Here is a 15,908-nt window from a genome sequence, read left to right as displayed (position 1 = left end):
TCGTATCGCTCCACGCTTTTGACTACGACTCCGACTACGACCCCGTCGCGAATGAAAACCAGCTTTCAGTACTTTCCTGCAAACTGGCCGGTGGTCATATTATTACATAGGAATGTACCAAACTGGTGATTTGCGGAAAACCAGGAAAACCTCACTGTGGAAGGAGGGGGAGGGGATTAGAGGAGGATAATCTGTAGTATGTTTCAGAACTAACTCTGTACCTTTACTGTTCAACAGTACTTGCGACTCTTGACGTCAGCCAATGGTCGTCTTCCAGCTGGAAATGCATGACTGAACCAGAACAAGCTCGACTGCACAATAATGGTGACTGCCACGCCTCATGGTGCGGCCGAGTCGAAGACTGGCTTCAGATAGACCTGGGGGGAGAATATAGCGTGAGCACCATACATACCCAGGGTGCCAAAGATCAATATGGATACGTGAAGATGTACACGTTGAGTTATCAAATATCGGGTGGTAATTCTTGGGAAGATTACTACGAGAACGGAATCATCAAGGTATCATTTGACAATTAACCATCTATGTCCTAGATTGAACGCAAGTATTGATTAACCCTATTTGTGGAGGTGGAGGGGCGGGGGGCGGGGGGCGGAGTGCCCAAAATTCTTGAACCGTTTAAACTTATTCCAGGTTTGAGTAAAAAAACCACCAAGTTTTACTGCCAAACATTTGGACTTAACCTGGAATTCTGGGACAAAATTGGTATGACAGGTTAAGAATTGGGAACTTAAATTTTCCATAGCAGAACTATTTGTGTTTTGGTGAGGATTTGCAAATCAGGACCAAACCTAATACCCCGCACAGAGATCTTGCATTAATTAACACTCAGTCCTTTACATAACTGGACAAAGTACTAAGTCATAAAACATTCCTTCATGTTAATCATTAGTTCGAAAGAGCCAGCGTTTCTTGTAATCAGCGTCACAAAGTAAAAGTGATTCTTTGAGACTCTGGAGTTAGTTAGGGGCCCAAGTTTTTCTCTTCATTAAAGCAACTCTATTATCGTGCAAACTGTAACTTGGAGCCAGGGGGCAACGCGAAGAGGATTTGAAGTAACGGATCCCTTTGAGATTCTGTTTAATCGCACTCTGAGTGCAAATTCCAGTTTGAAACAAATGAAGTAATGACTAAACAGTTCAATTTGTCCTACGTGTGTAATTGCATTTCAACAGTCTTCTTTCCTCGGTTCATTTTCAGGAGTTTTTAGGAAACTTTGATGGCAGTACCGTGGTCAAACACGTCCTTTTGCCGACGTTCACAGCAAACTTCGTGAGATTTACTCCTAAAGAATGTAAAGCTACCAACCATTGTTGCATGAGGGTGGAAATCTACGTATCAGGTGAGAACAATGAAAGTTCATCCGCCCCCTCGATTTTATAAAGAGGAGGGTTTATTGAAACGGCTTAATCGTGATGCCACTGACAATCGTGTTTCTCGCATAACTTATCCGTGCATTAGAACCACTTCATTTCTGTGTCTCAACGTCTATCGTGTCGCAGAGAAGGGAGAAATTCGCTGCATGCACGTTATCTTTGCATGAGACCGTTGATGACTTAGCTAAAAGATAAGCACTCACAGTAAACTGCAAACGATCGATCAACCAATTAGGACATTTCCCTATCGTCCCGAAAAAATCACGTTTGAAAGTGAAAACACGCCCTTTGCGATTTTTCTACAGTGAAGGGAGTGGGCGACAGTGCGAAGAGACACCGCAATCATTTCTTTGCCGTGGCAATGCTATGATGCTTTGTCAAAATTTGACCTATATTTTGTTCCCAAACTAGACAATAGAAGACTTAACGTGTTGAATAAAGTTGATATGATGATTCTGGCGAATGTTCGTTCGTAACGGAATGTGGACTGAACGGTTGGCCAGATAATAAAGGCAGCTCCTAGGACTGTTCGGCTGCGATTTCTCTTCAACATTAAAAGTTAGAATGGTTACACACGTTCAATCAGCTTGCGCAGTAAAATACACAGTATAATGTACTGTACCTGATGAGGCTGCAACCTCACTGGCTGTTGTTCTAATATATGATTGAACTCGAACACAGCTCTAATCGATGTAACCGTGTCTGTGCAGGCTCGCAAATAATCCCGGCCCGCAAATGATCTCCGAACCGAAAATGATCCCTCAAATTGGACCGCAAATGATCCCGGGACCGGAACTGATTCCAACCCCAAAGGTTAGGAATGGCGTGGACTCCATGAAAAGTCTATGGATGGATACATATTTTCTTAATTATCCTTGGAGAAGAAAAGACAAGTACCTCAGGCATAAAGGCGGCAATAAAAAACGTTTGACATACTGCGCATAAATTTTTCGTTTAGGAAACGCACCGCAAAAAGAAAACATGAATCTTGGAAGATGCCTCTACCATCTAATTAACCGCTCAGAACTTTTCCCTGTACACGTTTTATACTTGCGTCCTAGATAGCCACGGGCTCCCACGAAAGTGCCTAAGATTCCTTCCTGCTAGTTACCGTAGTAAATATGTAGTTAATCCACTTGGAAATTCTCAGTTGTCTCCAAATTCGAGGACATAGTGAACATCCTGAGTTATCATACATCTCAGGCCTGGACCCAATAAAGTCATTCAGGGAAGGATCTAGCTATTCTACAAATTTCAAACACTGGATTTCGTGACGTTGATTATAATTTTTAAAGTTGTGAAATTTTCATTCAAATTGTTCAGTACTGCACATTTTCTTGCGTTTCACATAGTAACTGTTGTATCAAAATATTGTATTATTACTTTGAAACTCAGAAAACCGTGAATACCAGAAATATTTAAGGATTATTATTGGGTAGTGTTCAATATATCAATATTCTAACATGGCACCGAGGTTTTCAGAACAAACTTCTATGTTTGGTGGTGTTTCCTATGTATCCAAGTCTTCTTTTGGAATTGAATGACAAGGAAACTTAAAGTTTTGCAATTTTGACCCGAAAGCCTCGGTTCGATGTTAGAATATTGATATATCGAACGTGGCCTATTGGTTGTAGTTTTTTTCTCGCGTTTCCTAAACTTAATTGTGATTGGTTCAGTACCAAATTAACCTTTTGGAATCAAATCCAAATATTCACGGTTTTCTGAGTTTCACAGTGATAAAAAAAGCGATTGCATAAATTTTAAATCCACTGTCCAAATACCTGAGTCCTCACATTTCCAAGTTTTATGGCCAGGGCGACCATTTCCGGTCCGGGATCATTTACGGTACAATCTGGGGATCATTTCCGGTCCTGGGATCATTTGCGGTCCGGGATCATTTGCGGGCTTGTACATGTCGCATGATTTTTTCCTCAGGCCGCTGTCGTCCAAGCTGGGAATATTTTCAAGGTTCCTGCTACTTGTTTACGAATTACCACAAAACATGGCCAGACGCGATGCGATATTGCCGTGACCAAGGTGGGTATCTTCTTAAAGTGACGTCAGAGGAGGAGAAAAACTTTGTCAGAAGGAGTGAGAAGTCATGGTGGCTTGCTCTGCGACGTGATGCCATTCACAAGGACATATTCAAATGGAATGATGGCTCCTTGCCAACTGTCACATTTTGGGCCCAGAATGAACCTAATAACTACATGAACCAAGAAGAATGTGGAGAATCACGTGACAGCGGAATATGGAACGACAGACCATGCGATACTAATAGGCACACGGCTTGCGAAAAAGGTACACACAATTTGATGAATTAGCGTTTGCAATTTTTGAGGGTGTTACGAGTATCGTTGTAGAGCAGGGTTGTTTCCAGACAAAACTCAGGATCGCTGGTAACAGCAACAAACTAATTTCTTTCCGTAAGGTAACTTCACGAATTTACAGCACTAAGCTTCTTCTAATTTGAATCAATCTTCTCTTGCAGAAGAACCTCTCGCTCTAATATACATGAGGCTTAAAGTTCTAGAAACTTCTGTTTGGAGCTAAATTAAGTAGTTTGACACAGTTTCTAATCTGAGTAATGACATACGGATTAGAATGTTCTGGAATGTTTTTATACAAATTGGTCACGGCTGAATGACTTGCGGTTCTAGATTATTCTAGAACTTGACTTAGACAATTTTTCGTAACAGAAGGTCGTGCGGGGGGGGGGGGGGGGGAAGTTACTCACAGAAAAATTTGGTGGGGGTGTGCGGCCCGCTTCCCAAAACCCTTGCCCTATTTATGACCAGACCAAAAATGTGACCGTTACAGTTGACACAGTTGCCCAAAACATAGTAAGTTTGAAGGGCTTTTGTTTACGGTCTTATCGATAATGATGAAAAAGTAGCTTCTTCTGAACAACATACCCAATTCAAGACTAGAGTACAAGAACCATACACTATTTAAGACCAAAATGGCCAAAATAGACACGTCATTTATGACCAAAACGGCTGAAAACCATACCCTTTGGAGGCCGCATATACCTATATAGCCAATATAAGGGAGCACCCCCCAGGGAGACGTGTTGGATCGTGATTCAAACAGTGCAGGTTACAGCGAACTGTTAAGACAAAAACCCTGATAAAATGCTAATCCGTTGAGAGAAGCAACTTCCCTAGCCAACCAGGGTCATTAAATTTTAACTTACGACACGCACCGATGATCCTTGAGCTTCTTCTGTTAGGATATGAACGGATTGGTGCCCTTATCTACTGAATTATTTGCGCTTTGTATGTAGTGATTACAGTTGAATATGTCACTTTGAAGAGATGCTGGATAGCGGGTGGTTTTCATTGGACCAAATATTCCGGTTTGAACTTCGGGAAAATTCCAGCTGCTAATGGAACTGAATTCTGCATTCTGCAACTTCCTGAAAGGGCGAAAACCTCGTGAGGTATACCCACGCAGATTTTCCAAAATCTCCCACCGATAATTTCCTTTCCATCTAATTATCAATCCAACAATTTCCGGATTTTTCGAAGAAAAGGAAGGAAATTCCAGGGAAATCTCCGCTCTATTTGCTCCAGTATCAAAAGGTCTGGCAAGTTGGGTCGAATTGAAAGCGCCCAGGGTTAACTGATAGATATAGCTCAGAATTAATCAAAGTTTACCGTTTAAACTGTCAGCTGACAACTGACGCGCTTTCGACTGATAGCCGAGTTGAAAATTTACTAGTAGCTGATAAATGAGCTGAAATTTTCACTGACAGCTGAGAAAACTTCCCTAAAAGTGATCTGCATTAGTATTTCATTTCAAACAAATCTTACAGTAATTAGCTACGAGGGTGCCAATTAGTTTTGGAAACAATCCGGCTGTCAAACAGAGCAAAGACAAAGCAGATAAAACATAACACACAATCTACACACAACGGAACTACAGACAACCAGATCAGTACCCTAAAAGTACCTTTTAAAAGATTCGGAAATGATCCCGGAGGACGGGGGGAGGGGTGACTCCCATATAGAAATGACAGGGGTGCTCGTGGTACCTTTTAGGGGTTATAAACACAGTTTTGGTACCTCTTCGGGTGTTCAGCCTCAAAAGGTCCACAGCGGGAGCTTTTGCAGTAACTTTTAGGGTATTGAGCTGAAAAAACATGACAGGAGATAATGTGTTATGTAAGACTTGGTAAACCTCTTAGGGGAGAAAAAATAATTCAAACCACACCCCCAGAACAGGATCTTAGTACCTCTTTCCAGACATGCCGGATATTCAAATAATCAATTAAGCGCTTAAAGTTGTTTGCGTAAGAAGATTAAGTGACAGCAATGGAACTGCAACTTGGACTCATACCCCTCTTTCCTACCTACAACCAGTTGGTAGTCGGTTTCTTCTGCAGTGTAATTTTGACTTAAAGCTACTTAAAGTTGCTATACCGATTGAGTTTTACAAAGAAGCTCTGTGCGCTTGGCAAAAAATTACCAAAAAGCAGGTATTAAATGAAATTGTTTGGAACAACCATCACATTAAGATAGAAGGTTATTCCATTTATTACAAAAAATGGCACGATGCTGGAGTAACTAAAATTGAAGACTTTTTTCAAGGTAACAGATTCCTAACTTTTGAGGAATTCTGCAGCAAGTTCAAAATTAAAACACACTTCTTAAACTATTTCGGTCCATGTCACGCAGTCCCTCAAAATGGATCAATATTCTCAAAGGAAATGTTACTGAACCTTTAGAAAAACGTTCTGAGAAGGATAAGATATCTTTTAGATAAACTCTCTTGCAGATCAGCAACTAAATTCTTTGTTAAGAGTAAATTCGTTACGCTTACAGCCGAAAGAAGGATGAAAGAAGCCAGTGTAAAAGAACATACAATACAACTCATTGATAGCCTTCCGTTTCATGTTACCAAAGACACTAGACTCGCCATTTTCCAATACAAAATAATTCATCACATTCTACCCACAAATCCGACACTTTTTAGAGATTCAATCAAGCAACATGATAAATGTCATCTCTGTGGAGAAAGACAAACGTTAACCCATCATTTTGTTACCTGTTCCGAAGGTCGGCCTTTTTTCGTCTCTCTTTACTAATTGATGAAATTCCAAAAACGGAGGTAGGATCACTCTCGGTAAAAATGAAATAAATATATGGCGTGACAGACAACTTCGCTCGTCATCTTGGCTTAAACCTCTGCTTGATTATAACCAAATATTATTTATATACTGCCTCGAGAAAAGAAGAAGAGTGTTATTTCGTTGCGTTCTTAGCGATTTTGACAAACAAAATTAAGATTGAGAAACATAAATCTAAATCACAAATCAATATGTGAGAAAGCCTCCTATTGTAGCTAACTCCCTATATGAGAGTAATGTAAGATATTAACAAATTGTAAATAATGTTAGTCTTGTAAGTTTTGTTGGTATTGTTAAATTGTAAGTTACGTTAACATTGTAAGTAGAGTAGGCATTTTTTTTTTCGTATCTCATGTAATGTTATTGCAATAAATTAAAATAAAATAAAATAAAATAAAATAAAATAAAATGAAATAAAATAAAATGAAATAAAATAAAATGAAATAAAATAAAATGAAATAAAATAAAAAGCCTCTTTCCAAAGTTTCCGATGAAAACCCACGTCCTTTTTATATAGGAGCCCCTCCCCCCCCCCCCCCGGGAAATGGGAAATGATCCTCAGTGTAAGAACCAGATTAAGAAGGAACACATATTTGCTAATAAACCTTATTAAAAAAAAAAAAAAATGTTCCTGGAACAATTTCCATTCGATCAAGTCTTTGAGTTAAATTGCCGGAAAGATCCAGCGGCGAAAAGATTAGCATTAATTTTTCGGTTGACTGCACCGGGAAGCAGATAGAAAATGGCAGATTGCCAGAAACTTCCGAAAAAGAGGACAACCTCGCGAGGTATAGCTGGGCCTTTAAAATATTTCTAAGTGAAATTTGCATTTTCATGATTGAATTACGTTGAGATACTTCACATTTAATTGAAAAGCTTTTGGGTATTTCCTGGAAATTACCTAATATAAGTTCCTTTCCCTGAATTTCTGCAATTTTTGATGGAGGGAGTTTTTCATTTCCGCAGAAAATATCGACGTCATTCTGACAACACGAGGAATTGGTGAACACAATTCTGGCATTCTCTTTGGTTACCAGGAATTTACGCGCACATACCATCTGTCAGTCTCGACGTCAAATCAAAATTGGGAATTGCGACTCCCAGACTACCCTCTGGGTTGGGTGCACGTGGGCATCACGTGGAGTAAGCAATGGGGATTGCGCTTCTATCGCAATGGTGTCCTAGCTGCCGAGTTAACGAGCCCAGCAAGTCTTCTATACCACTATGGCGATATATTTACAACGTTTACGATAGGGCGGGATAGATCTCAATCAGCTTTAACACGGGAAAAGCATCTGCAGATTGCCGATCTAAGAATCTGGGAGTCGGTCATTCCCCAACAGAAAATGCAAGAGCTTTATGGTAACACAAGTAAGTAACCAGAAACTAAAGTTGACCTTCAAGAATATTTTCTAAATTCTGCATTTAAAATCAAAAATCAAAATATTCCTAGCTTCGAGGCGAGCAGTTTCCAGGCATGTCACTCAAACAGATGAAACAAATACTACAAATGTAGCATTTCCTTCAGCCGTAGCACTATGATATTACTGAAGTAAATAGTTCCTGGAATAAACGAAACGATATAGTGAACAGTATTCAGGGATTTCATGTTAGCGTGTACCGCGTATCATTAAATCTGCCATTGGTTGTAAAATAGTTAGTAAGTTCAAATAAATTTTCTGAGAGCCAATGAAGATTCAAGTCTATTGGGTTTGTTATCGTATCATTTGTTTTTATTCATTTAAGCGCAAATCTACAAGGTGTTCTATATTTTATAGCTCTTCCTTGGTACATGTGGAAGAACAGCGGCAATCCAAGCTTCCCCTGGAAGCTCAAACGTGTATCTGCAGCCGATCATCTGAGCCAAAGTTACGACGTTTTATCTCGAGATTTAGGTGAGAATACGAGGAGTCTTAAGATACTCCTAGTTGCAGCCCAGCCGTTATGACCCAGACATGGCGGGCTCGCTACTGTAGGGGATTGAGTGGGATAGCGAAGGAGGTTGGGAGACGGAAAGCGCGACAAAAGCGCAGAGCGAAGCCTGTTTTAGCTAATCCCTGAGGGGAAACGGTAACGAGCCTGTGTAAGTCTCACGCTGAGAGCTGAACTCATTCCCCCAGAGTAGATAAAGCCTAATGTGATCTGCGAGCACGCTGTTAGGAGGACTCATTCCCCCAGGGTAGATAAAGCCCAATCTGATCCCTGAGCAGAGACCCTAATCTAATCGCCCAGCTCAGCGGGAAGCCCGATCTAACCCTCGAGCAGAAATCCTTCTTGCGGGCCAAAGCTTTACAAGCCTCTTGCACGATGTACTCAGATTCTCAAAATTCGCCCAGAGCCCCGTTCGGCAAATCTTAAAAAAAAAAAACCTTTGGCACCTTCGAGCCGTCACGTGCGTATCCTTTCCATATATATCCATAGGTGCTTTCGCAATTTGTTCGGGATGAAATCTACAAGCTTACCCTTCGAAGCGGGGCTTGGGTTTAAAATTAGCAAGTCTCACCTTAAGTTTGAAAGAACGGCATGCTACTTATATGTTCCAACCCGATAATGTTGTTAAAATTGATGAAAAAGGCAACAAAGCATCAGAAAGGAGCCACGTCACGGTTTGCGCATCTTGAAAAGTTTAACCTAAATTTATCAAGTTCGTCGTTTGTAAACCGTGTCAATCTTCTCCATCCTTAACCATTCTTGTTCCTTTATGGCTTATTATTATCTCTTTGTTTGTTTTTTTTTTTTTTCCATTTTACTTAACTACTGTTTTCAGGTTTCATTCAATTTAAAGGTACTGAATTTTGTACCTTACCAAAATAACTCAAAATGCGGTGATTGTGCTCCATTAATAAACACAGAATTAATTTATATGAGTTCAGATAGCATATGAAACCCACATCTCATGTAACTCCTTTCGTTCTTAGCATAATACAATCAAATAAGTTGTTTAAGCGGCAGGGGTAATTTACAGAACGCCGAATGCCGAGTGCACTGTTTGCGGTCTGCTTTTATTTGTTAGGCAGGGCCATATGCAATATAATGCTGTCCTTAACAAGCAAAAGCTAACCGCAAGCAAACATGAGTGAAACTACTAAAACGCAAGGAAACAGTGCATTTGGCGTTCGGCGTTCGGCGTTCGGCTTTCGCCGTTCTGCAAAATACCCCTACCGTTGTTTAAGAACAGAATCAGGACCACCAATGAAAAGTCTAGAAATCAACGACCCAGCATATTAAGCCGACTTCTCATGTTGCCTCCTTTCATTTTCAACAGAATACAATCAAATAGGTTGCTTTAGAACAGATTCAGGACCACTGATAAAAAGTCTAGAAAACAACGATCCAGTCTTGGATGGTGAATACACCACTCGTGAAAAGAGCGTTGAGAAATGTCTTAACGCTGCCCGCAGGAAAGGAAACAAGATGTTCGCTTTGAAAAACGGAGGAGAGTGCCTGTCTTCTACGGGCGGCCATCTTGACGTTAAAACAACATATGAAGAGTCTGATGAGTGCGTGAATGACAAGGGAGGAGTTAATGCAATGAAAGTATATATAATAAAAGGTAAGCTACAATCTATATATACTGAAAGGTAAGTAACTATTCAAGTAGTTCTAGCGAGTTAGATTAGTCCAGAGGTTACAGACGTTTTAATGCATCCAAGACATTGAACGTTTATAAATATTTTGAAATCCCACAGAAGAGGGGTGAAGAGTATACGAAACAACTTAAGAAACCGAATATTCTCTAATTAGCTGGGTACTTGGATGCCAGTATCGTGTAGCAGAGTAATGAAATAAAGCTGGAGAATATGATGCTGGAGCTGGTTCGAGTTTTCAACCCAAACAGTTGAAGATAAATGGAAACCTTCCACTTGAAGCCAACTGATTTCGTGTAATTAACAAGTTACTAGTGATTGCAGACGTAAATAAATTTCTCTTTACAGAAAACGACAACGCCGCCTACAAGAAACCAGCTTCCCAGTCAGGCGTAGTTAAAGATCCTTCCTTTGCAACAGATGGCAGTCGCTTCAATTCACCCACAGAAACCTGTAGCCTAACCAGTTCACAGAAAGACCCGTGGTGGCGAGTTGACTTGGAAAAGGAAATTTTAGTTCGCGATGTACACATCTATATATTTTCTTCATCGCAAGTGAATTACGTGCTCGAGATAAGAATCGGAAATCATGATGAGCCAGATTTAAAGGATAATTCTTTATGTGGAAAGTCGTTTCGTTTTAGGAGGGAAGCTTGGCGAAGAGCTCGTTGCCCTATCCCACTGCTAGGAAGATTTGTCACCATAACCAGGCTCGTGGATAACGGAAACTTAATGCTGTGTGAGGTTGAAGTTCGACCAGAAGGTAAGCTTATAATTAAGGGAAATCTTTTAGGATCGAAATTGTGACATCACAAGGAGACTCTGCAGGAGTTGTGTAATTTGGAATGGAGGCTTTTTGTCAATATTTTAATGTCAAATTTCTTAACCGGCTGATTAAAGCTTTACGTTATGCTGACCAGCATTTTGTCTTTTGTTTTTCAGCAACAGATCACGTCCAAACAAGAATGTCTTACCCTCGTCAAAGAGGTGATCTCTCTGTTCTCGAAAGTCATTATGTTGTGGGAACAGTAAACTGTTTAAGCTTTCTTTACTACATATCTGGAGAGGATGTTGGCAAATTAAATGTCTACATTGTTGGACAAGATGAAGCGACATCGTTGCTGTGGCGATTGGCTGGTAACCAAGGAAACGAGTGGCACCCTGCTCAACTACCTGTTAATGCTACCGAAGGTTTCAAGGTTGGTTGGACAGGGGAGAAAAGCTTCATTTTTCTTGTTTAATTTAGTGTTTAAAATTACCTGCTTTCTGTACTGCTTTTTTTATAGATTAAGTTTGAAAGTGTAAGTGATGATGGAAGTTCTGGAGAAACTGGCATCCGGGATATCAGGACAGGGGTGAATTCTAGTTGCACATGCACTCCGCTTCGGGCATGTGCAAGACTGACAGGTGAGGCTACTAGCCCTTTGCCATTAGCCGTCCTAACAAGGTGGGGTTGGAATATATAATTAAGGTGATCGACACTAATAGGATTAAAAGTTAACTCAAGTTAGGTGAAACTTTTCAGTGTTCTCCCGAAATTTGACGCCTTTGGTTCATCTTCCTCGAATTCTGCACTCCGAAGGGACAAGCGGTGTCATCTTGCAGTTGCTTCAGTATGACCGTATGTCCTTGAAACGGTCCCACAAGCCACTGCAAGATAGGACTCGCCCAACATTTTGTCCCGTTTCTTAATTGGTGAGATAGAAAGCAAAAACGTGTTTCTAAAAACGTTTTTGAACTTCGTTTTAAGACAAATTACTTGCAATTTTACCATGGCAGCTAAATGTTCAGTCTATATAAACAAGAGCCTCCATTTGGCGCGAAAATATGCTAGGACATTTGTCCGCAGACATTATCTGTTGCGAGAAGCGAACAGTTTGCCGACAGCGTAGCTCGAGGGAAACTGTGAGCTTCGAGGAACAGATAATGTCCAAGGACAAATATCCGAGCATATTTTCGCCCCAAATGGAGGCTATTGTGTTTATTATTCTTCGAATCTTTTTCGAAACGCGCGCAGTTTTGAAAAGTGGGGAATATTCTCGGATATTCCCCAGTTTTAGCTGGGGAATATTCGTTCACGTGACGCGTTTAGACCAATCGCGCGCCAGCGAAAATATTTGATGGATTATAACACCTGACATATGGTGAAGATAACAAGGAACTTCAGTATATACTGCTTGTTTGAAACGATTAAACAAAAAGCAGCTAAGCTTTAGTCAGTCATTGTGATCTTTATATAAGATTGCTTATACAAAGTTGAACCGATTCAATAATGATTGCAGGATTTCACTCGGCTATAATCGGCCACATACCTAGTTATCAGGACCAGCTAATGGAGTGGCTATCTGAATCAGGATTTGGCGATAAGTACTGGAATCCATGCTATAGAGGAACAAAAGATGGCTGGTCAAATGCTAACTTCCACAGTAACTGTGATAACAGAGGCCCTACAATAACTTTGGGAAGAAAGGATTCCTTCATATTTGGAGGGTTCTCTGATCATAGCTGGAATGGTTAGAAACAGACCACTAACTTATCTTTACCTTAATTAAACTCAAGTTTGAATTTTGTGGTGCCCTCATTGCCCTCAGAGTGCAAAACCTGAAAAAAACCTGAAGTCATGGGTTAAGTTGTCACGAAGAACACTTTAGAATTGTTAAAAGAAAATACTCGAATGTTACCCTCCGCTTCTCTTACTTCCGTTTAGTGCGCAGTCGGAAAGTAAACTGTGGTGCATAGCAACTCGCTGTCAAAGTGCCGACGAGTTCTTGACTTTGTCATTTCTTATTCAAATCGCGAAAAATTAGCTTGCGGCTTATCGAGGTACAGAAGTACTGTTGCTAAGCAACACCGCTGGTACAAATTACGGACTCAATCAATTCTCACATACAGAGTTCGATTCTGAAACTACAGTTCTTCTATTCCTTCTATTTCTTGACTCATTATTGATAATGACATTTCGTACTGAGTCCACTCCTGCATTTGTACTTTGCTACTCTGTTGATGATACTTCTTGCTCCTGTTCCAGCGATTAATCAAGCTCAAAACGTCCCTTCAAGCAACGCGTTCCTTTTCAGTCTAAGTCCCTTCAACCCGAATGATGGGCCTAAAAAGCTAGCAGTGTTACCTGAGAAGAGACACCAGGCTATTAGGAGGTACAAGCAAGGCGGCCCTTGCTGGGGAAAAGATAAAGACGAGCTATGTTTCAACAACCAGCAGGTTACTACAGAAATCAATGCTAGTGGCGTGTACGATGTCAGCGGAATTTCCAATCCCACTACATATTTTACCGGCGAATCTTCCTTCCAGGCTGATGATGTTGAGGTCTTTACAATTGGAGGTAAGAATTTAAATTGATTCAACCTAGCAGTAACAGTACTGTGATGTACAAATGTACTGTGATTTACAACCGGGTTCTATATAAGCTCTTACAAGTAAATTTGTTAAAGAAACCCTAGTGTGTGACCATCCATATGATAGCTATTGAGTAGCACTGTCATGTTGTACTGTTTATTATGCTGTACAAGGTGGTTCTGTTTTCTAGTCCGCTCCGTGGATGAAACCCTAGCCTGCGGTGCAGTCGGACAAAATCCTCAAAATACAGCGGTGTAGACTGTCTACGACGCAGGCTTATGAAACCCTAGTGTTTGTCCATTCTAATGAAAGCTATTCTGCAGTAAATTTATGTGGTATTCCTTATATGCATGTTTATTGAGCTTTTAATTACGTCTGACGTGTAGAAAGACGGTAAAGCTAAGAAAGTTGGGAGAAAAGAAAAACGAATCTTTCATGTTAATTTCAAGTTTATTATTCTTTAGAAAAGTAAGCTGTGAAACAATAAGACAACGTTCCATGGTGGTCCCGCAGGATCATTCGGGATTGTGCTCTCTCCAACAGAGCAATCTGATTGGTTGATTTTTGTTATTGAACCTTTGAACAAAGTGGTCATTTAAGAAAAGAAAAAAAAATTTTTTTTTCGTTTTAGCCACTTGACAAGCTTGTTATATTTTATGCTGTTTCATCAGTCAAATAAGTCCGCTATCCGTTTCTGGCAGATTCTTTGTGCGATCCACCTTGCTTGGGAGGGGAAAGCTGCGATGAAATCGCGGGAAAATGTGTTTGCGATCCAACCAGGAGAGACGAGGAAATGTGCAGGCGACGGCAAGGTAATCCTTAAAGTACCAAGCAAAACAAAGCGTATCGCTTACTTGAACTTGCTCGAGTACATTTTGAAAATTTCCAACTTTCAATCACTTCACTAGACCTACGGGCATCTAAGTTCAAATCTTAAGGATCTGATTGATCGGCCCTGGCACTCAATTCCCGTTTGCTTTGTAGCAAGCGACTTGAGTTATTCCTACTCCCGTTGGAAAGGATGATGATGTAACTCGATATCCAACTGCAACTTAGGACTACAACTTTATTATGACTCGCATATTTACAATTTTACAGAAATATATACACATAAAGTTAAAAAAGCTTGACAATAGCAACAGCGCGAACCCGCAGGTAGTCTGGGCTAATCTAGACGGGCCACATCTATATTTATATTAGACCATTAATACATAAATAAGATTGTTATGCAACTACTTATAGAAGGATTTACGAAACCGTTTAATACAAGTATATTTACATGTTTTGATTGACACTAGGAGCTATGATTTACTAGAGATAAACTAAACTCTGGGTTGGAACTAATCAGGAACTTAATTTAAGAACTTGAGTCAGCGTGTGGACTTCAACATAATCATCCCCATGTGAAAGAGTCTCAAATAAAAATCTACGAATTTTTTTTTTTTATTAAAGATTGGTTTAGATAAATCTCTCCAGTCTGAAGAAATTTGATTCCATAATATCGCTCCAGTTCTCGAAAAAGAGCGTTTGAAAATTTCTGACTTAACTTCTTTCTGAAGATAATTCTGTTTTCCGGCATGCTAGTGAAAAGAGCTCCGATAGGCGAAGGGGCTGGTGTTTTCCAAATATCATGCATGAGATTCACAATCGCGTCAAAATAGATCATGTTTACTTACTTACTTACAGGTAACATCTTTGATTGAATGAAAAGAGGAATAGCATGAGCATCACTGGGCGCAAAATAAATCAGTCGAAGAGCTCGTTTTTGTAGTTTGCCAATGTACGACTTGGCTGCGCGACCCCATACACAAATCCCGTAGATAAATATGGCAGAATAAGCGAGCAATAAATCATTTAAAGAGTTTCAGTTGGAACAAATTGTCATAGTCTGGCTAGAATTCCAACAGTCCTACTTATTTTCAATGAGATAAAGTCGATATGGTGCTTCCACTTAAGGTTACAATCATTAAGAATTCCCAGAAATTTCACAAAATCTTTACGATCTAGAGAACAGAGCTTATTGGCACTGTTATCATACATTTTGATACTAATTTCCTTATCAATCTTCTTCTAGCTCGGACAAAAGATAACAAAATTTGGATTTTTTGAGATTTAGAGTAAGCTTATTTACAATTAACCACTCTAAAACTTTACTCAACTCTGAGTTAACTACTTGTTCAAGTACTTTTAAATTTTTGTGAGCAAATAGGATAGTGATGTCGTCGGCAAAAAGAAAAAAAAAATTATCAGAAGATTTATGAATATCATTAATATAAATAAGAAATAAGAGAGGACCCAGCACAGATCCCTGGGGGACACCACAAGGATTTAGTTCTTTAGGTGAGACATGCCTATCGATTTGGGTTACTTGATCTTCCCTTAAGATAGGATGAGAACCATTCTAGTATAATTCCTCTGATTCCATAGCGGTACAAGTTATCTA

At 40.0% G+C, this 15,908-nt stretch overlaps 1 protein-coding gene across 1 annotated transcript in view; it reads left to right on the top strand.

Moving 5' to 3' along the window:
* The window catches only part of LOC110055206 (uncharacterized), a 66,017-nt gene that overhangs the window by 16,665 nt on the left and 33,444 nt on the right, over nucleotides 1–15,908 (top strand). Inside the window, exons 15-26 of the mRNA XM_089288511.1 lie at nucleotides 238–518; nucleotides 1,219–1,360; nucleotides 3,330–3,695; nucleotides 7,492–7,896; nucleotides 8,304–8,420; nucleotides 9,791–10,078; nucleotides 10,461–10,874; nucleotides 11,054–11,310; nucleotides 11,398–11,518; nucleotides 12,394–12,624; nucleotides 13,140–13,451; nucleotides 14,167–14,277. Coding sequence (XP_089144637.1) covers nucleotides 238–518; nucleotides 1,219–1,360; nucleotides 3,330–3,695; nucleotides 7,492–7,896; nucleotides 8,304–8,420; nucleotides 9,791–10,078; nucleotides 10,461–10,874; nucleotides 11,054–11,310; nucleotides 11,398–11,518; nucleotides 12,394–12,624; nucleotides 13,140–13,451; nucleotides 14,167–14,277 — 3,045 coding nt within the window. The remainder of the gene's footprint in view (nucleotides 1–237; nucleotides 519–1,218; nucleotides 1,361–3,329; nucleotides 3,696–7,491; nucleotides 7,897–8,303; nucleotides 8,421–9,790; nucleotides 10,079–10,460; nucleotides 10,875–11,053; nucleotides 11,311–11,397; nucleotides 11,519–12,393; nucleotides 12,625–13,139; nucleotides 13,452–14,166; nucleotides 14,278–15,908) is intronic.

The sequence above is a fragment of the Orbicella faveolata genome, unplaced genomic scaffold (genome assembly GCF_042242905.1).
Source record: "Orbicella faveolata isolate gen_17 unplaced genomic scaffold, um_ofav_v1 contig_15, whole genome shotgun sequence".
NCBI lineage: Eukaryota > Metazoa > Cnidaria > Anthozoa > Scleractinia > Merulinidae > Orbicella > Orbicella faveolata.
Note: the sequence above shows the minus strand (reverse complement) of the source record. Positions and strands in the feature narration are given on the sequence as shown.